Source organism: Heptranchias perlo, chromosome 5 (assembly GCF_035084215.1).
Source record: "Heptranchias perlo isolate sHepPer1 chromosome 5, sHepPer1.hap1, whole genome shotgun sequence".
Classification (NCBI taxonomy): Eukaryota; Metazoa; Chordata; class Chondrichthyes; order Hexanchiformes; family Hexanchidae; genus Heptranchias; species Heptranchias perlo.
This window is the reverse complement of record NC_090329.1, coordinates 76,178,260-76,200,137: the sequence shown is the minus strand read 5'-3', so window position 1 is coordinate 76,200,137 and position 21,878 is coordinate 76,178,260. Positions and strand designations below refer to the sequence as shown.

The 21,878-nt window shown below is 44.5% G+C and overlaps 1 protein-coding gene across 1 annotated transcript in view; it reads left to right on the top strand.

The window, feature by feature from the left end:
* slc35f1 (solute carrier family 35 member F1) overlaps window positions 1–21,878 on the top strand; it is a 358,491-nt gene that overhangs the window by 240,198 nt on the left and 96,415 nt on the right. The window contains exon 3 of the mRNA XM_067983814.1: window positions 12,166–12,293. Coding sequence (XP_067839915.1) covers window positions 12,166–12,293 — 128 coding nt within the window. The remainder of the gene's footprint in view (window positions 1–12,165; window positions 12,294–21,878) is intronic.

Below are 21,878 nucleotides of genomic sequence, written 5' to 3'. Positions count from 1 at the left end.
AAGGTGGATAATTCTGAAATACCAGACTCCCAAAGACCAGCAATAACTCTGAAAGCACAAAAGCAATATATTGGTAATTGAATGAATTTGTGCTCCTGGCGCTAACTGTGCATATTGGGAATATGGGCCTATGTTCTGCACAATCTTCCATCTATCAAAATTAATTGATTTAAAAAAATGATGTTGGGAGCACCCAAATCCCTATGTTTACCTACAGTCTGTGAGGCTCTGTGCCAGGAGTGTAAATTCATAAATATATCGCTTACAATTTTCAATTCTATTTGAAAGTGGAGAGTAATTGCTTAGCAATTGTAGTTTGCTGAATAATTAGACTGGGCTATGGTGGTAGGAAGGTAAGAGGGTCAGTGTAGAATTCACTTCTTTCTGATCACAGAAATTAACTTTATGACCTCAGTAAGATCAGGCCTGTAATAATAATCACCAAACCACGCAGGCGTTGAAATTTCCGAGAAACCACATGCTGGGTGATTAAGATGATGTATGAGGAAATTTGCTGGTGCTCAGTGTGCTAAGCAGCTCAGGACATACGATGTAAATTTGGAGCAATTATCAAAACTGATTAGATAAACCAAGGTCATCTATCTGGGTTGTATACAGCAAAATACAAAGGATTTACTAATAATCTGCATGTGATTTATTTTTCAGGAAGTTGATCAGATTGATGCAGAGCTGCCATAACAAATGGAATATTTTGCTTTATAACTACTTGTGCATTAATGAAATGTCTGAAATGTATCTTTTTAAATTAACCTGCTTTCACAGGAGTAACTCATTTTATTTATAAACTGTTAGGATTTCTATAAATGCCGTTTGAAGTCTATATATATATACATATGTTTTATAAACACAACAGCAGGTCAGTCAGCGTCTGTTGAGAGAACAGACACGTTAACTTTTAGGATGCAGATCCTTATTCACAACAGAAAGTAAAAGGTGATCAGGCATGTTAATACAATCAGGAAAGGAGGAGAGAGAAAAATGTACATTAAAAAAAGAGGAGCCCAGAGAGGAATCTTGAATTGAATGATGCAACAAATCACCCCAGTCAAATAATGGACAGAAGCATTAAGAAATTAAAAAGGCAAAGGTTGTGTAAATAACTAAAGAAGTGGGAGACCTGGGCAAATGTGAAAAAATGGGACACATAGAAAACAGAAAAAAAACATGGGGTCAGGTGTGAAAACATGTTTGAAAACGAGGAAACAAAAGCAAAATACTGAGGAAATACAGCTGGAAATCTGAAATAAAAACACAAGATGCGGAAACAATCAGCAAATCAGGCAGCATTTGTGGAGAGTTAAGGTTTCAGGTCGATGACCTTCGTTCGGAACTGGAACATGTCAGAAATGAACAGCTTTTAAGCAAGTACAGAGCCAGGGTAAAGCCGGGGCGGGGAGTGGGGGGGAGAATAATGGGGAAGGTCTGTGATAGGGTGAAGGGCAGGAGTGATTAAATGACAGAAGTGATGGTGCAAGGCAAAAGGAGGTGATAATGAGACAAGTATAAAAACAAAAGGATACTAAGGAGCTTTTTCCCTTCGTTGAGGGTTCTATAACAAGGGGGCATAGATTCAAGGTAAAAGGCGGGAGGTTTGGAGGGGATTTGAGAAAGAACTTTTTCACCCAGAGGGTGGTTGGAGTCTGGAACTCACTGCCTGAGAGGGTTGTGGAGGCAGGAACCCTCACAACATTCAAGAAGCATTTGGATGAGCACTTGAAATGCCATAGCATACAAGGCTACGGACCAAATGCTGGAATATGGGATTAGATTAGACTGGGCTTGATGGCCGGCGCGGACACGATGGGCCGAAGGGCCTCTATCCGTGCTGTATAACTCTATGACTCTATGACTCTAAAAGACGGGTCCAGAGGAGGGGTAAATGGTTACATTAGAATTGCAGAGGAGGAGGGAAGCATAGAAAATTTGGCAAGGAGAAGGAGGCTCCCGTGGCTCAGGAACGAGGTGGAAGATTGGTAGATTGACCCCAGGGGTGCAGACCACCCCACCAGCCGTATCGATAGGGGACCCCCACCCCAAGCACCAGCCCAGACTTCGTGCACTCCCAGTGGCTCTAGTGCAGCCGTCCTCCATTACCAGCATCTGCCGTCCAAGAGAAAAAGGGAGTGGTAGTTCAGGTCGAAAGTTGTTAAACTCAAATGTTAAGGCTGGAAGGCTGTAAAGTGCCTAGTAGAAAGATGAGGTGCTGTTCCTCGAGAATAAAATGAGGATATGGCTAAAGTCTGAAGTTACTGAAGTCACTGTTCAGACAAGAGGACTGCAGAGTGCCAAGGAGTAGGATCAGATATTGTTTTTGAAGCTTGCATTGGGCTTCATTGGAACAGTGGACCAAGCCAATAACATTGTGGGAAGGGGAAAGAAGTTAAACTGGCACGTCCACGGAGGTGTTTGACAGGAACAAAAGAAAATGAAATGGCCCTGTAGTTAGTTGCTAATAATAAACAATAGGTATATGGAAAATGAAAGAGAGCTGGGGACCCTGATTAACAATAAATTGAAGCTATCGCAGCAATGCTCAGCAGCAGTGAGTAAAGAAAATCAGATGTTGGCATGTATTAAAAGGTCCATATTGAGCTGATATAGTGAGGTAATCCTGCCACTTTATAAATCATTGGTGCAACCACACTTAGAATACTGTGTACAGTTCTAGTCACTACAGAACAAAAAGGATATTGCAGCTATTGGAAGGATACAGAAGAGAGCAACCAGAACGATTGAGGGGATGGAGTGATTGCATTATAATGAGTGATTTCATAAATTGGGCATTTTCTCACTGGAAAAGTGAAGTTTGAGAGGTGATATATTTGCTGGTTTTAGAATTCTAAAGGGACTAGATAATGTAGACTAGACCTGAACAAGCTATTTTATCATGCAACTACCAGGCCAGTAGAAGGTGAACTAGATGAACCTTGGCCTTTTTTTGTCTGGCAATTACTATGTTCCAATGTTTTCTTATTATTTTATCCTGAGCAATGTTCTTTAAATTCCAAGACTCAGTAATCCAATTTAGCTTCAAGTCCTGTGCCATACATCCAACGTATCTGTAGGTTCTACTGCAGAAAATCAGTAAAACTTTTGTTCTATGTAACAGAGCACTACTTTTATTTTCAATTAACAATACTTTAAAAATGCTCCTCATAATAATGAACAGTAGATTTTTTTATTTCAGCAAAATTTTTCTCAATTTTCTCCTCTCTTCCCCCTCTTGTTGTAGTACTGCCCCTTGGTGCTGTGACTTTCTAAAGTGGACACACCCAATTTTGCTGAAACAAAATCCTGAAACTCTGGAACAAAATGATTTTATTTTCATGTTTTGTAAACTCATCCTCATGCTCATTCACACGACAAATCCATCCGTGACAGTAAATGACCAAAGCCAATTTCTGCCCTTGTATTTGGCTGTGGTTCTCTACTCTCTCTTCGTATTTGCCTCTGTGTATTTGTGGTTTGCTTCTGTTCCTCTCTTTCCCAGTTTTTAATCTGTGATTCTCTGCTTCACGTGTGTATCTGTGCTTCTCTCTCCCTCTGTGGCTGTGCTTTCCTCTCACTCCATTTTCCTCCATGTCAAACTTCTGCTTGTCCTTTTCCTTGTATTTATCTCTCTCTTTCTCTCTCTCTCTGTATCACTCTCTTGCTCACTCCCCTTCCAGGTGTGAACCTTTCTCTTTTACTGTCTGACTGAACTCTTTCTCTCTTCCCCCCCCCCCATCCCCCAATTTCTCCTTTGTGTCTGAATTCTCCATTTATCCCGCCCCCCCCCATGCCCCCACCATGTGAAACACCTTTATAGGAACAGTGGCATGATGAGCTACAGTTGATTTTTTAGACAATTCATGTAGAAATCCATTTAGATGGGCTGAGCAAGAAAGGAGCGATGTGGCAGCAGCAGAGATCAGGAGTGTTGGACCAAAAATCTGATTGTAAATTGTGCCAGGCCCTAATGACAGTATGCATTACATTTATGTGCAACATATGACAATTCAACCAAATCTTATAATCACACTTAATCCAGATGAATGAATAGCATAAAGTGTGGAATGTGAAAAGCACATTCAGCTCATCAGCCCTCATCATCTGCCAATTATGCAATCTCTCCCATCTTGGACTTCACCCAATTTATCGGTTGAAATTGTTTTCAGTGTAACTAACTTGTGGATCTGCCATGTTGTTGCTCATAGTAAATCAGAGCATATAGTCTCTCTCTTATCTGTCTCTGCTAGCTTTGCGTTGCTGCTTCTGTTTTTGTCTCTCTCCTGTCGTGCACCTCTCTTTGTTGCTTCCTTGTCTCTTTTTTGGTAGTGGATGGTGAGGTATTGTGGGGAGGGAAGGTGGCGAGGCACAGCACAGCACGCAATGGCTTTGGTGCTGCTATAATTATGAATCAGTGCAGTGCAGCTGGTCAGACTTGAATATTCTGGGTTGTAAGGTTGGATTTGTCTCTTGGAGTTTTGCTTGATTATCTGTGAGAAACATAGAAAAATTATATATATATTTGCCACTTTTGGAGGATGCAGTGTCGCCTGGATTTTTACTACACTGCAAGTGTCAGCCATATTTTCAGTGCCTGCTCATATTATCGTGAAGCTGTATTAGGCAAAGCTCCATATCTGCACAGAGCCTTACTGGTTTCCCAATGCCAGGTAATGTTTTCTTGTAGTTATCAGGAGATATAACTTGATTGCTCTCATGGTAATTAAAAAATTCATTGACTGAGAACATCTGCATCATTGGTGAGAAAGTAGTGAACTTGTTTCAAAGACCACTGTAAAAAAAAAAGTGCTAATTTATTCTGCATTTGTGTGGTGCCTTTCCCAACGTCAGGACAATCCAAAGCATTTTACAGCCAATGAAGTGTAGTCACTAGTGGAATGTAGGGAAACGTGGCAGCCAATTTGCACACAGCAAGATCCCACAAACTGCAATGTGATAATGACCTGGTAATCTTTTTTTAGTGATGCTGATTCAGGGATAAATATTGGCCAGGACACTGGAAGAACTCCCCTGCTCTTCTGCGAACAGTGCCATACAATCTTTTATGTCCACCTGAAGGGGCAGACGGGGCCTCGGTTTAATGTCTCATCCAAAAGACAGCGCAGCACTCCCTCAGCACTGCACTGGAATGTCAACCTAGATTTTATGCTCAAGTATCTGGAGTGGGGCTTGAACCCACAATCTTCTGACATAGAGACAAGAGTGCTACCACTGAGCCATGGCTGAGACCTATCCTATGTAATGGATGGAGCTTGTCGTTTCTAACCATGTTTATGTTTTTGCAGTGTGGTAGCACCTCAGGCATGTGGTTGTAAATTCACTGCTGCCAATCTCACACCTAAGATTTGGCCAGTATTGACAACTCTGCACTAACAGCTAATGATGTACTTCCTGCTTTATTTCCTTCCTGAAGTGTCAGTTTTAAAATATATTTATATTTGCAGAGCCAATGAATCACCCAGTAAACATAAGTGAGGCACATGACAATTTATAACAAGTGTTTTTGGAGCATTGGCTAAGGTACTTCTGGGAATTGAGTGGATAAGAAACTAGCCTGATTCATTACACCTGAATAAATTAAGCAAATAAAAAGCTATTAAAAAGGAAAAATGCAGTCTATATCCCCACATTGAATGTTTACCATTGCATAATTAACTATGAGTTTTATTAGTTGGAAAAATGTTCCTTTCACAGCCCACAGAACAGAACTAACTCTGGAGAAATAGTCTGATATCTTCAATAGCAGCAGTTGAACACATGAGACAAACACTACAAAGCAGCCGCAAGCATCTCAGAAAAGTTAGCGATGGCTAAATGTCATTTTGCCATGTTTGCACGCAGACATGAGTCACTTATAGAAGCGTGTGGGAAGAAACCACTTCATAAATAGATGTCTGTCTAACATCCTTGCAGCTACAGATATATAAAAAAACACGAGGCTGAGAGAGACAAGCTGTGAATGCTCAGCTTAAGCTATGACTCAAATCACACCTTTAATGTGCATCAAAGTCAGTGTAAACATACCTATTAATTAGGAAAATTCATATCTTCACCTTTTAAACAGAAATGTCTTGACTTTCTCCTGACTCTACCTTGCCTATCATCCTATTTTGTCTTAAAGTACTGGAGGAACTTTTTGGGAAAAATGTATGCAGTTTCAATAAATCTTGAATAGAGTTGGGTATATGAACAGACTGATGCTCCATTCACTAATTGTTTTCTACATTGTTATTTCTGTTGGGGAAATCTGATCTGCTAACAGTTTCTAATGTCCCAAGCATTTGCCCATGGGAGCCACCATAGGAACCACTGGAAGTGTCCAACATGATGATGCAACTATGCTACATTTTCTGAAGTAATTTTGAATCTGAATGAGTCGCTTCGTGGTAAACTTCACGAGAAGCTCTACGTTTTGTATCTGTCAGTGTCACCTGGTTGGTAGCACCTCTAAGTCAGAAAGTTATGGGTTCAAAGTCCACCCAGGACTTAAGTACATAATCTAGGCTGATGCTCCAGTGGAGAACTGCATTGTCGAGGTGCAGTCCTTTAGATGAGATGTTAAATTAAGGTTTCACAGCAATGTTAACAATCCCATGGCACTATGTGAAGAAGAGCAGGATGCTCTCCTAGCCAACGTTCCTTATTTATCTGCTTATGGGATTTTGCTGTGTATTTCCATGTTTTACACTGACAGTAAGTGCCTTGGAGACTTGGTCAATGCATCAGCGTTTGCTGACAAAAATCAGAGAAGATTGGGCCCTCTCACCTTAGTACTGCTCCTATCTCTCCTCACCCCATCCCCCTATCCTTTTCCCCTCTCCCCACCATCCCTCTGTCCTTCTCTTACCTGAGTTCATTTGCTAATGGACTGGACTGGGGCCCTTTATTTTCATCGCTGCTCTTAGCACTAATGGTGATGATCCTGCCTATGGTATGCAGCAGCCAAGATCATTGTTATTATCACCAAGAGAAACATTGAGGATAGAGGAGCATCAATCCAACCCATTATCAGCTCACTGAGATAGGAATGGAGCAGGGCAGGATGGAAGGATGACAAGGAGGTGAATGGATGGCAATGAAGGGGTGAGAGATGACAGTGAAGGGGAGAGGGAAAGAGACAATGAAGAAGCAATAATATCAATGAAGGCAGAATGGATAGTAATGAAAGGAAGAGGGAAGGAAGCATTGAAAGGGGTAAATTGATGAAAATCACAGAGATTGAATGGCAATAAAGGGGAGAGAGAAGGCAGAAATGAAGGGGGGGAGGGAAGGGGACACCACTGTGGGGTGAGGAAGGGGAATGCCAACATAAACATAATTGGGAAAGAGAATGCCAGCAATAATAGAAGGTGAGGGGGGAGTTTCAGCATAAACAAAGACAAAAGTGCCAGCTTGAACTGGGTTGGAGAGGAAGAAGAGTATCAAGCTGAATTGTGGGAGAGAGAGAGAGAAGAGTGGCAGTTTGAACTGGGAGGATTGGAGGAGTGCCCCTGTGAAATGGTGGGGAGATGGACGGGGTACACTGTCACTGTAAACTGGGTCTGGAGGGGGCAGAATGTCTCTGTGAATTGAGTTGGGGACGTTGCTTATGGGAGCGATTGTTGATGTAACCTTTGGAGAACTAATGGTCTGGTTGGTATGTTAACAATCTAAATGCCAGTTTGTTTTTCTTTTTTAGATTACGAATTGTGCAATAAAAATTGCTTAAAATGAACCAGAATACATTTAATGCAACAAGTCAAATTTTTCTTGGGGAAAATGCAGCCAGAAATGCATCATCAGTGTTATACCCTTAACATTTTATCTCTCCAATACAAGTGAAGGAATACAGCTTAAGTTGCAAAGGCCATATAACTGTTTGGAGGTCATTTTCACTTTCGGTGGTGGTGGAAAACTGACAGTAGTGGATTGGCTGCCCTGCCCACTGAAGGCAATGGAAAGGGAAATCGGGCAGGGTGTATAATGGGCGGCTGATCAACAATCAGCAGTTTTCTGCCCGCACCCAAAGTAAAAATTACCCCCTTTGTCTTCACACACCATATTAGCAGGGCAGCTCTTGAGGTGTCAGCTTTTTGGGGCTGTGTCAATTCAGCTGCTGGTCGGCCTTGCCTTCCAGGTTGGTATATATAGTAATTGTCTACATAACTGCAGTCTTTGCATTTTAAAGTAATTAAATGTATATGAAATGCTTTGAGATGAAATGTTTCTACAGGACACAAACACAGGTCTTTTATTGAAATGGTTATGGTTGAATTACAATCTGCTGCCATCTTGGATATAAAAAATGGCCCATTAGGGCAGAAACTATGAGGCTTTGTTGCCGGTGCAGAGCCTTGCTAGATGCAAACTTGGGACGCAGACTTCTTGACTGCTTTGTTGTAGACATATTTCCTACCCACTCTCACGTCTAACAAGGTTTCCGCTGACAGCAAAACTTTGCAATTTCTGCTGCATTGAGTTTACAACATGCACTTTCTGTTTTTCTAGCAATGTGTCTTTAAAATGTAACCTGATGAACCAACAAAAACAGGTTGTTGAATTTGCAAGTCAATTTTAATTATTTACATTTTTAGGATTACTTGGATCATCTTAGCAACCTAAAAAAAAAGTTGTAAGTACAACTTAAAGCTAGTAGGTAACAATTATGGTGTGCTTTTTCAGACATAAAAGACTTTTTAATTAAAACAAAGTATTTTCTGTATAAAAATCTTTAAATAGCAACATATAGTATTGGAATTCTTTCCCATGATGCATTTTTACACAGGAGAAAGCATTTCAAACTATTTTGATCTTTGGAATTTATGTAGTTATTTTCCACTCCTTTTTATTTGGAAGGTTATCTAAATTTCATTGCAATGTATATTTACATATAAACTCCCCTACCCATATTCATGGCCACCCCCTCGACCTTGCTACCTCATGTGGCCTCTCTACTCCCAATGTGTCAATCATGGATAAGGCCATCTCTGATCATTTCCTTGTATCCCTCTCCACCCACATCCTCCTTCCCCCTCCCTACCCCACTTCCTTCTGTGTCCACCCCTAGAAAAAAATCTCCCCCAGGTCACTTACAATGGCACTTTCAAATTCCCAACTGACTAGCCTATGACCCTCCATTCACCACAACATTTCTGCAGCTACTGATCTGCTCAATCACAGTCTCACCTCCACTTTTGATGCCTTTGTCCCATTAAAATCATTACTCTCTCTCAACCCAGTTGTTGCCCCTGGTACAGCCCTCATCTCCACTCCCTTAAGTCCAAGGGATGCAAACTTGAATGTTTATGGTGGATAACTGATTTAGCCTTTCATCACCACATAAAGCACTATCAGGTCCTGCTCTCCCCGGCCAAAATTGCCAGGATCATCCTGGAATGCAAAAAATAGCCTCCAGCTTCTCTTCACTACAAAATGTCTTCTTGAACCCCCCTCCACCCTCACCGCCAACGAATAGTGCAAGGAGCTCATGGATTTCTTTGACACTAAGATTGAGACCATCCATTCAGCTGCCTCTGCAGCTTCCCTCCCTTCCCCATGCCCACCAAGCCAAATTTCCCCTACGGTTCCCTCCTGCCCTAGCCCTGAACTCGCACCTTTCTCTAGTTTCTCTCCTATCTCCCCTCATGCCCTCTCCGAGCTCATCTTGACCATGAGACCTACCTCCTGCTTCCTTGACCCTATTCCCACTAAACTGCTGACCACCCATCTTCCCTTCCTGGCCCCCATGTCAGCTAATATTGTTAACGGTTCCCATTCCTCAGGTATTGTCCCCCTCCCCTTCAAATCTACCGTCATCACACCCCTCCTCAAAAAACCCACCCTTGACCCCTCTGTCCTTGCAAACTACCGCCCCGTCTCCAACCTCCCTTTCCTCTCCAAAGTCCTTGAATGTGTTGTCGCCTCCCAAATCCGTGCCCACCTTTCTCGCAACTCCATGTTTGAATCCCTCCAATCAGGTTTACGCCCCTGCCACAGTACTGAAATGGCCCTTATCAAAGTCACAAATGACATCCTATGTGACTGTGACCATGGTAAACTATCCCTCCTCGTCCTTCTCGACCTGTCTGCAGCCTTTGACACGGTTGACCACACCATCCTCCTCCAACACCTCTCCTCTGACGACCAGTTGGGTGGGACTGCGTTCGCCTGGTTCCATTCTTATCTATCCAGTCGTAGCCAGAGAATCACCTGCAATGGCTTCCCTTCCCACTCCTGCACTGTTACCTCTGGAGTCACCCAAGGATCTATCTTTGGCCCCCTCCTAGTTCTCATCTACTTGCGGCCGTTCGGGTATTCCACATGTACGCTAACGACACCCAGCTCTACCTCACAACCACCTCCCTCCACTCCTCCACTGTTTCTCATTCATCGCATTGTTTGTCTGACATCCAGTACTGGCTGAGCAAAAATTTCCTCCAACTAAATATTGGGAAGACCGAAGCCAATTTCTTTGGTCCCCGCCACAAACTCGATTCCCTAGCCACCGACTCCATCCTTCTCCCTGGCCACTGTCTGAGGCTGAACCGGACCGTTCACAACCTTGGCGTCCTCTTTGACCCTGAGATGAGCTTCCGACCACATATCCGCTCCATCATCTGCCTACTTCCACCTCTGTAACATCGCTAGACTCCGCCCCTGCCTCATCTCATCTGTTGCTGAAACCCTCATCCACGCCTTTGTTACCTCCAGACTGGACTATTCCAGTGCTCTCCTGCCTGGACTTCCATCTTCCACCCTCCATAAACTTGAGCTCATCCAAAACTCTCCTGCCCGTATCCTAACTTGCACCAAGTCCCGTTCTCCCATCACCCCTGTGCTTGCTGACCTATGTTGGCTCCCGGTCCGGGAACGCCTCGATTTTAAGATTCTCATCCATGTTTTCAAATCCCTCCATGGCCTTGCCCCTCCCTATCTCTGTAACCTCATCCAGCCCCACAACCTTCCAAGATCTCTGTGCTCCCCCAATTCTTGTGCATCCCCGATTTTAATCACTCCACCATCAGTGGCTGTGCCTTCAGCTGCCAAGGCCCTAAGTTCTGGAATTCCCTTCCTAAACCTCTCCATCTCTCTACCTCTCTCTCTTCATTTAAGACGTTCCTTAAAACCTACCTCTTTGACCAAGCTTTTGGTCACCTGTCCTCATACCTCCTTATGTGGCTCAGTGTCAAATTTTGTTTGATAACGCTCCTGTGATGCACCTTGGGATGTTTTACCATCTTAAAGGCGCTATATAAAGGCAAGTTGTTGTTGTTATTATTGTTTACAGAAGGAACAATTTATAGCCCATCTGGTCAACAGAGGTCATTGGATGGTTGATTCTGAATTCATGAAATTGATCTGAAATTGAATGGGTAGACTGAGAACGAATGAGACGCGGACTCTTTAAACAAATAAATGTCGGATCCAAAAGAAAGAAAATGTGATGATTAGATAAAAATCAAGCTGAACAATTGCATCTGTAACTTGTGGGCTGCTTTTTTATTACATGTATAGGCAGCACGGTGAGACATCTCTGCGATTATGTACCTTTGTTCCCAGTCTGAACTGTGCAGCTGTAAATTTAAAAATAAGTTTTGAGATCTAATTGAATTTTTTAAAAAATAACTAAAAACAATTATTTTTATTTCCTCACTGGGTATACTTATTTTTATCAATTCTTTCAATTTCCTCTCTTTCTCCTCTTCTCCTGATCATGCTGACTTTCATACTCTCAACCTGCATATTTAAAAATCAGAGTCTTGGGTTCTAAAAAGCAGGGACACATGTCCAAAATTATTTTGTACTATTATTTATATAAGTCTAATCAGTTTAATACAATGATGTGCTTCCACAAATCGAAATGCAAAAATATGATAATAAAAATTGGCCACTTCAATATATAAGGATAGATTTTCCAAGCCCTCGCCTATGGCAAGTTACCTGGTTTGTTGTGGGCAGACAGGACAATTGCACACACCCTGGTTATATTCACACCAACTCCTTTGCTACCATTAATATTTGTGAACAGAGGAAAATATACCCTTATTACAGAGCATCAATACATCCCTACTTTTAAACCAAATAGTTTTAACCACGACAATTTCTTCATAGTGCCTGGTTGAGCTTGTAACCTGGTGGTCTTTTTTTTTTGCACAGGGGAAGAGAATCTGTTGGCAATACTAAAAAGAAGATGGTGGAAGTACATGATCTTGGGAGTAATAGATATAGAAGCCAACTACCTTGTAATAAAGGCTTACCAGTATACAACCCTGACTAGTGTGCAGGTAGGTGCACAAACGTTTGCTATCAACTATACTTCAGCTGAAATGTAGACACAGAGTATAATGTTACTAGATAAACTAACACATATATTCTTGTTCTAATAGTTTTGCTTGCATGTAAACGCACTGATTTTCATGTTCATCGCCTGGGTAGTAATCTGACGGGGTAGATTGCACGCCCTTTATAGAAGTTGCCTGATTTTCACTCCATTGAATGAAAATCCAGACAAAAACCTACCCTACTGTTCACAGAATCCAACGTGCTAGGATATTGAAAAAACTATTGTTGCAAATTAGTTCTTGGTTGCAAAGCTTTCAATGTTGGTGGGCTGATTTTCATGTTGTTAGCACCCGCTGTGCACCAGTTCATGGGATACAGTGGCACAGAAAAAAAGGCTAGTAACCTGTAATACTGGAAACAGGTGGGAGCGACATAATATAATGACACAGAAGTTACGTAATAATGCCTTTCACCTAATTTTCTGGTCATCATGCCAGCTCATTGCCAGGTGCAAATTTCATTTATGTAATGGGTGTCCAGTTTTGCTGGTGTGAGACTCTTTCAGTGCCATTTCTGCACTGATTTTCTTTTTTTTTGTTTTCTCATGAACCTTTGCGCCGATTGGTGTAGTCTTTATACCCCAAGCACCAATGGGTTTCCCATTGGGAACCCCTCTATGTGGCATCCTTGCAAGAAAAGGAGGGCAAGTAAAGGGATGTTGGGCAGGTCAGGCTGCACAAGAGATATGCTGTGCCTACTCGGTAGTACCCGCTCACCCACATCTGCAGACAAAGGTTACCGGACCTGATTTTAAGAGATTATTAGTCCATGTAGAGACACCTGTTCCCAAAGGAAGTGGGAACTGTGGACTTGATAGCGACACTATGCTTGAATAACCATACTGTTAGATTATTTCAACCACAGTATGTAATGATTTATGTGGTACCGCATGCCAGGATGATCATCGGCTAGCACAGCTTGATTGGCCACACCTGCCAAGATGTCATCAGTTATATTTACAGGCATTGTCACACCTATCTGTCAACAATCGTAAGGAACTGTCTTCGTAGGGTCCAAGTCAGCGGAGATTCAGATGTACATCTGTGCACTCTGCTGCTACCCGAGAGCATAGATTGGTACATGAGATGTGCCCCCCAGTAGATTTTGGGTCCCACACCCAGGCAAAACTTCATTTGATTTTACCCTTGACTCCAAAACAGTACTAGTAGGAGAATTTTGTTTTGTTTCCTACCGCTGTGCTTTTGCCATTGCACTATTCACAGGTCAACTTTTCCCAACTTTTAGTTCTTCTGTTTGACTGGATTGCCTTAGCAACATAGCAACGTATGTTTTAGAACGCTGCTATTTGGTCATTTAAAGACACTGTAAAAATGTGAGTTTTAATCAAAGTCTGTAACCATATAAGATCATTCTAAAGTTCAAACAATGTGATAACTCATATGTCCCAGTTGTTAATATGACCATGGAACAATTATAGTTGTGTGGAGATCAATATGAATATAGATAGGTCCAGTAGCATTAGAGCTAAGGAATAACAATACATGCACTAAAGGTGATAATTAAAGCCCCAATTTTAATTTGGGGGGTGGGGCTGGAGGGAAACTGCTGCGGTGAGTTGAACATGAGGCCTGGGCCATTTTAATTCCTGTATCTCATCAGCGTGTGGCGGAGCTGTCCTCTACCCAAGGCCGGCCGGCAGGTAGGAGCAGGAGCTAGGAGGGAGAGAAAAGGCTGGGGCTGGGGGACCCAAAGACTCCTGTTCCTCCAAGCCCACAAGGAATCCTTAGAAATGTTCTTCTGGCCACTATGCTGACTCCTGCCAGGGCTATGGAGTTTGGTCCTGTGCAAGCCTCCCTAATTTTTGAGCTAAGTTGCGTCATAATGGCGATGACATCGTCGGGTCGCGACGTTTGAATGTAAAGTAGGCCCCCACCTGCCAGGCGTGGGCGGCCCTCCCCTGCCTGTTTTTGAGGTGAGTTAAGATGTCAAGGGGTGGGAACATGTCAGGAATGCTGGGTGGGCTGGATTAAAATGCAAGCTTCAGTCACTATACAGATATACTTTTTCTAAATTACTGGAAAAATGTACCACCATTAGTTTCCTTTGGGTGAAATCACTTTGTGTAATATTGGTGTACAAATGAATTTGCGTATTCATATGCAATTCCTCTGTCTGATATTTAATGATGTGGAGATGCCGGTGATGGACTGGGGTTGACAATTGTAAACAATTTTACAACACCAAGTTATAGTCCAACAAATTTATTTTAAATTCCACAAGCTTTCGGAGGCTTCCTCCTTCCTCAGGTGAACGGTGTGGAAATGAAATTTTCGAATCCTTCGCATATGAAAATCACAGAACAATGCCTGGTGATTACTGCCCGTTGCCAAGGCAATCACAGTGAGCAGACAGAAAGGTGTCACCTAAAAGGCCACCGAATGTACAAACCCCCCCCAAAAAAAGAGAAGGAAGACAGTCAATGACCCGTTATATTAAAAACAGATAACATTTGTTCGCTGGTGGGGTTACACTACACGTAACCCCACCAGCGAACAAATGTTATCTGTTTTTAATATAACGGGTCATTGACTGTCTTCCTTCTCTCTTTTTTTTGGGGGGTTTGTATATTCGGTGGCCTTTTAGGTGACACCTTTCTGTCTGCTCACTGTGATTGCCTTGGCAACGGGCAGTAATCACCAGGCATTGTTCTGTGATTTTCAAATGCGAAGGATTCGAAAATTTCATTTCCACACCGTTCACCTGAGGAAGGAGGAAGCCTCCGAACGCTTGTGGAATTTAAAATAAATTTGTTGGACTATAACTTGGTGTTGTAAAATTGTTTACAATTGATATTTAATGGAATGAAAGCAGCCTCTTTTTTAAATGAATTAATGTTTCCGTTAAGATTTAGATAGAGGAATTGGGGTGAAAGGAGTGGGAGATGTACAAGAGTCCAGAGTTGGAGGAACGCAGAGATTTTGGACGGTTTTAGGGTTGGAGGAGGTTGCAGACATGAGGAGGGGCGAGACCATGGAGGGATCTGACTATTCTGAAAACTTCGGTAGGCTCAAGCCAAATGATGATTGATATTGCTGCTTTATTACAGTTTGCTATGTCCTTTCTATTATGACGATTTCTATCTGTTAATCTATTTAAAAGCACTAATTTACCACTTCATTAATTTACAGTTTGTCATATTATAAATAAATGACTCGTATCAGCTACAGGCTTCGTATTTGAAAATATAGAGATTGGCAGCTATTAGTCAGTGTAATTACAGTAAAAACTATAAAAGTTGAATTTGGATTCATTCAGACTGTATCCTTGGAGGCTTTGAAATTTTGATCCTGCACATCAGCTCTGAATTTTATGGCTGATAAACACAATGGGGGTGATTTTAGGAGGCAATTGTGGGTGTGTCATGGAAATCCCGTTCGGGTCCGGAAGCTGGCTCCAATCCGCCGACTTCCCAGTTTCCCAGGGACCACCTGTGTGCGCGCAGGCGATCCGAAAATGGAAGTCCTGCCGGCAATTAGAGCTGGCAGAATGGCAGTTAAAGAGGCAAATGTACATAGAAAATAGGAGCAAGAGTAGGCCATTCGGCCCTTCGAACCTGCTCTGCCATTCAATCTGATCATGGCTGATCCTCTATCTCAATACCATATTCCCGCTCTCTCCCCATACCCCTTGATGCCTTTTGTAAAGTGCCTTAAGTACCTCATTAAGGTACTTAGGGCACTTTGCCTGTGACAGAGTAAGTCATAAGAACAATTTTTAACTTACCTGGGCGGCTTGCCCACCGCCTCTGGGCTGGATCAGGGAACAAGAAACTAAATAAATTAACTAAAAAACCATAGACGGAAGTGCAAACACAAAATGAACCTAGCTTTGCACCCTGCTTCGTGTCTGATTTCCCTCTGCGATCTCCCCCTCTTCACCCCCCGATGGTTTTTTTTCATTCGTTCGTGTGATGTGGGCGTCGCTGGCAAGGCCAGCATTTATTGCCCATCTCTAATTGCCCTCGAGAAGGTGGTGGTGAGCCGCCTTCTTGAACCGCTGCAGTCCGTGTGGTGACGGTTCTCCCACAGTGCTGTTAGAAACGGAGTTCCAGGATTTTGACACAGTCACAATGAAGGAACGGCGATATATTTCCAAGTCGGGATGGTGTGTGACTTGGAGGGGAACGTGCAGGTGGTGTTGTTCCCATGTGCCTGCCGCTCTTGTCCTTCTAGGTTTGGGAGGTGCTGTCGAAGAAGCCTTGGCGAGTTGCTGCAGTGCATCCTGTGGATGGTGCACACTGCAGCCACAGTGCGGTGGTGAAGGGAGTGAATGTTTAGGGTGGTGGATGGGGTGCCAATCAAGCGGGCTGCTTTATCTTGGATGGTGTCGAGCTTCTTGAGTGTTGTTGGAGCTGCACTCATCCAGGCAAGTGGAGAGTATTCCATCACACTCCTGACTTGTGTCTTGTAGATGGTGGAAAGGCTTTGGGGAGTCAGGAGGTGAGTCACTCGCCGCAGAATACCCAGCCTCTGACCTGCTCTCATAGCCACAGTGTTTATATGGCTGGTCCAGTTAAGTTTCTGGTCAATGGTGACCCTCAGGATGTTGATGGTGGGGGATTCGGCGATGGTAATGCCGTTGAATGTCAAGGGGAGGTGGTTAGACTCTCTCTTGTTGGAGATGGTCATTGCCTGGCACTTATCTGGCGTGAATGTTAATTGCCACTTATGAGCCCAAGCCTGGATGTTGTCCAGGTCTTGCTGCATGCGGGCTCGGACTGCTTCATTATCTGAGGGGTTGCGAATGGAACTGAACACTGTGCAGTCATCAGCGAACATCCCCATTTCTGACCTTATGATGGAGGGAAGGTCATTGATGAAGCAGCTGAAGATGGTTGGGCCTGGGACACTGCCCTGAGGAACTCCTGCAGCAATGTCCTGGGGCTGAGATGATTGGCCTCCAACAACCACTACCATCTTCCTTTGTGCTAGGTATGACTCCAGCCACTGGAGAGTTTTCCCCCTGATTCCCATTGACTTCAATTTTACCAGGGCTCCTTGGTGCCACACTCGGTCAAATGCTGCCTTGATGTCAAGGGCAGTCACTCTCACCTCACCTCTGGAATTCAGCTCTTTTGTCCATGTTTGGACCAAGGCTGTAATGAGGTCTGGAGCCGAGTGGTCCTGGCGGAACCCAAACTGAGCATCGGTGAGCAGGTTATTGGTGAGTAAGTGCCGCTTGATAGCACTGTCGACGACACCTTCCATCACTTTGCGGATGATTGAGAGTAGACTGATGGGGCGGTAATTGGCCGGATTGGATTTGTCCTGCTTTTTGTGGACAGGACATACCTGGGCAATTTTCCACATTGTCAGGTAGATGCCAGTGTTGTAGCTGTACTGGAACAGCTTGGCTAGAGGCGCAGCTAGTTCTGGAGCACAAGTCTTCAGCACTACAGCTGGGATGTTGTCGGGGCCCATAGCCTTTGCTGTATCCAGTGCACTCAGCCGTTTCTTGATATCACGTGGAGTGAATCGAATTGGCCGAAGACTGGCTTCCGTGATGGTGGGGATATCGGGAGGAGGCTGAGATGGATCATCCACTTGGCACTTCTGGCTGAAGATGGTTGCAAACGCTTCAGCCTTGTCTTTAGCACTCACGTGCTGGACTCCGCCATCATTGATGATGGGGATGTTTGCAGAGCCTCCTCCTCCCGTTAGTTGTTTAATTGTCCACCACCATTCACGACTGGATGTGGCAGTACTGCAGAGCTTTGATCTGATCCGTTGGTTGTGGAATCGCTTAGCTCTGTCTATAGCATGTTGCTTCCGCTGTTTAGCATGCATGTAGTCCTGAGTTGTAGCTTCACCAGGTTGGCACTTCATTTTTAGGTACGCCTGGTGCTGCTCCTGGCATGCTCTTCTACACTCCTCATTGAACCAGGGTTGATCCCCTGGCTTGTTGGTAATGGTAGAGTGAGGAATATGCCGGGCCATGAGGTTACAGATTGTGGTGGAATACAATTCTGCTGCTGCTGATGGCCCACAGCGCCTCATGGATGCCCAGTTTTGAGCTGCTAGATCTGTTCTGAATCTATCCCATTTAGCATGGTGGTAGTGCCACACAACACATTGGATGGTGTCCTCAGTGCGAAGACGGGACTTCATCTCCACAAGGACTGTGCGGTGGTCACTCCTACCAAAACTGTCATGGACAGATGCATTTGCGACAGGTAGATTGGTGAGGACGAGGTCAAGTAAGTTTTTCCCTCGTGTTGGTTTGCTCACCACCTGCCGCAGGCCCAGTCTAGCAGCTATGTCCTTCAGGACTCTGCCAGCTCGGTCAGTAGTGGTGCTACCGAGCCACTCTTGGTGATGGACATTGAAGTCCCCCACCCAGAGTACATTCTGTGCCCTTGCTACCCTCAGTGCTTCCTCCAAGTGGTGCTCAACATGGAGGAGGACTGATTCAGGACTGATGGTGTTGTTCCCATGTGCCTGCTGCCCTTGTCCTTCTAGGTGGTAGAGGTCGTGGGTTTGGGAGGTGCTGTCAAAGAAGCCTTGGCGAGTTGCTGCAGTGCATCCTGTGGATGGTACACACTGCAGCCACAGTGTGCCACTGGTGAAGGGAGTGAATGTTTAGGGTGGTGGATGGGGTGCCAATTAAGTGGACTGCTTTGTCCTGGATGGTGTCGAGCTACTTGAGTGTTGTTGGAGCTGCACTCATCCAGGCAAGTGGAGAGTATTCCATCACACTCCTGACTTGTGCCTTGTAGATGGTGGAAAGGCTTTGGGGAGTCAGGAGTTGAGTCACTCGCTGCAGAATACCCAGCCTCTGACCTGCTCTCGTAGCCACAGTATTTATGTGGCTGGTCCAGTTAAGTTTCTGGTCAATGGTTACCCCCAGGATGTTGATGGTGGCAGATTCGGCGATGGTAATGCCGTTGAATGTCAAGGGGAGGTGGTTAGATTCTCTCTTGTTGGAGATGGTCATTGCCTGGCACTTGTCTGGAGCGGATGTTACTTGCCACTTATCAGCCCAAACCTGGATGTTGTCCAGGTCTTGCTGCATGTGGGCATGGACTGCTTCATTATCTGTGGGGTTGCGAATGGAACTGAACACTGTGCAATCATCAGCGAACATCCCCATTCTGACCTTATGAAGCTCATTGATGAAGCAGCTGAAGATGGTTGGGCCTTGGACACTGCCCCGAGGAACTCCTGATGTCCCCCTCTCCCTCCCGATCTTCCCCTCTCACCCCACCACCGCCCCCCCCACCCCCGCCATCTGGCTGGCTGCCAAATCGAAACCTGGAGAGGACATTAATTATCATCAATCAACACGCGATCGCGTCGGAAACAGTAAGTTTTGTTCATGCGGGTTTGCCATTCGCACATTCATCTCCACTGCCAACCCGCCACCATTGCAAAATCAAGCCCAATCAACGTGGTATTTTATACCTAGGCTGCTTAGCATAGGCAAAACTGTGAAACTTTAAATGTTCAACGTTACGGTGTAGTAGGGTTTAACTCTATACGAAGGAGCTTAGGTAAGATTTAATGAATTAAACCCACCAGAAATCTGTTCCACTACCTCAATAAATTTTTTAAAATTGTGAGGCTTAGTAATGCATTGGGTTAAAGCATCGACTGGTGTAGCCTTTAGCCATGTAGACTAATGAAAGGCTACATTCAACCTCAGCACCACTTGACTCGGAGTACCACACCTAACCGTATCCCAATGCCCTCTGCTGAAAAGTGCATGTATGTGGATGTCAGATGAGAACAGTACCAGGCTCGGCAGTGATTCGCTGCATGATAAAATAAGCTCGTCGGCACTCGCTGCCTGTGCTCGCATCAAGAATGGCCGCTTGTTACAGAACTGTCTGTGGAATAGTTCCCCAACAAGAGTCAGCATATTGGTGAGACAAGGAGAGAAAATAGGGGGAAAAATTGAAACATGGAGGCAAAGTGCAATTTATCAGATTTCTCCTCGGCCTCCATAACCTACAAACTATCCAAAGCTTGGAAATTTACCTGCTTTAAAATATCATGGAGAGAAATTTGATACAAGATCGTTCATACAGTCTTATCGGTAACAGCAATTTCTGTCGTCATCAGTGGCATTGGCAGGATGTTTTTGCAGGGTAGGGAGCATTTGGAGATGAGTTTGTCAGTCCAAACAAAACTACTGCACGAGGTCTATTTTGCAAATAGGAATTTCACAATAAGGTTCAAATGGAAACATTATTACTTCCATTAATCTAACAATTCAAATAAAACAAAAGAAAAGACAATGGGGAGAATTTTAACCTCTGGGATGGGCGGTGGGGGGCGACGGTTACAGTTTCAAAAATTGGAAACTCGACCCCAACCCGCCTCCATTTCCGGATTTAACGGAGGCGGGTTGTGGAGGGGGGCAACTGACCTGCTCTCCGGAGCCTGGTCCATAATTTAAATATTTTAATGAGGCTGCGGGCCTCAAATTTTGCCACAGTTTTAAATTTAATGGCTGTGGTCCGGGTTTCCTCGGGCTCAGCAGCTGGAGGGAGGCGAGAATGGCCGGATCCAGAAGGTAAGTGCCTTTCCAGCACTGCTCGTGGGCCAGGAGGAGCAGGAGTCCGCTCTGGATGAACATCCATTGTTTCTGTGTTCTATTAAGTGATCTAAGGAACATTCTTTTGAAGTTAGGACACTTCGTTAACATATTTAAATTGGGCTCCCGCAGTGCAATTGGGAGCCCAATTTAAAATTCACTTTTGCTGTGCAGGTTTCCCAGGGGTCTGGAAACTCAGCAGTGAAAGGGAGGCGGGTGCTATCAGCTCCCCAAGGTAAGTGCCTTTTCCAGCACTCCTTGTGGGCCAGGAGCAATTCCCCCGATCCCTCAAGGAAGCCTTTGGCCTTCCATTTGCCGATCGCTGCCTCTCTCTCCCCCTCCCAATCACCTTCCCCCACCCCTCCAGCCCCGTGTCCTCTCTCCCCCCTACTCCAGCCCCAATGTCCTCACTCTCCAGCCCCGATGTCCGATCTTCCCCCACCCCCGCCACCATGTCCGGTCTCGCCCCCCTGTTGTGATGTCCAACCTTCCCCCCTCCCGATTGCCATGGCCCCTGGGAAACACCACTGCATACTTACCTCCAGTCTCAAAAACAACCGTTCACCACTCTCTGCTTTCTGTCCCTTAACCAAATATGCAGCCATGCTGCCACTGCCCCTTTAAACCAATGTGCTTCAATTTTGCTAAAAAGTCTATTATGAGGTACTTAATAAACGCCTTTTGAAAGTCCATTTACACATCAACTTTTTTTTGTTTGTTCATGGGATGTGGGCGTCGCTGGCAAGGCCAGCATTTATTGCCCATCCCTAATTGCCATTGAGAAGATGGTGGCGAGCCGCCGCCTTCAACCGCTGCAGTCCGTGTGGTGAAGGTTTTCCCACAGTGCTGTTAGGTAGGGAGTTCCAGGATTTTGACCCAGCGACGATGAAGGAACGGCGATATATTTCCAACTCGGGATGGTGTGTGACTTGGAGGGGAATGTGCAGGTGGTGTTGTTCCCATGTGCCTGC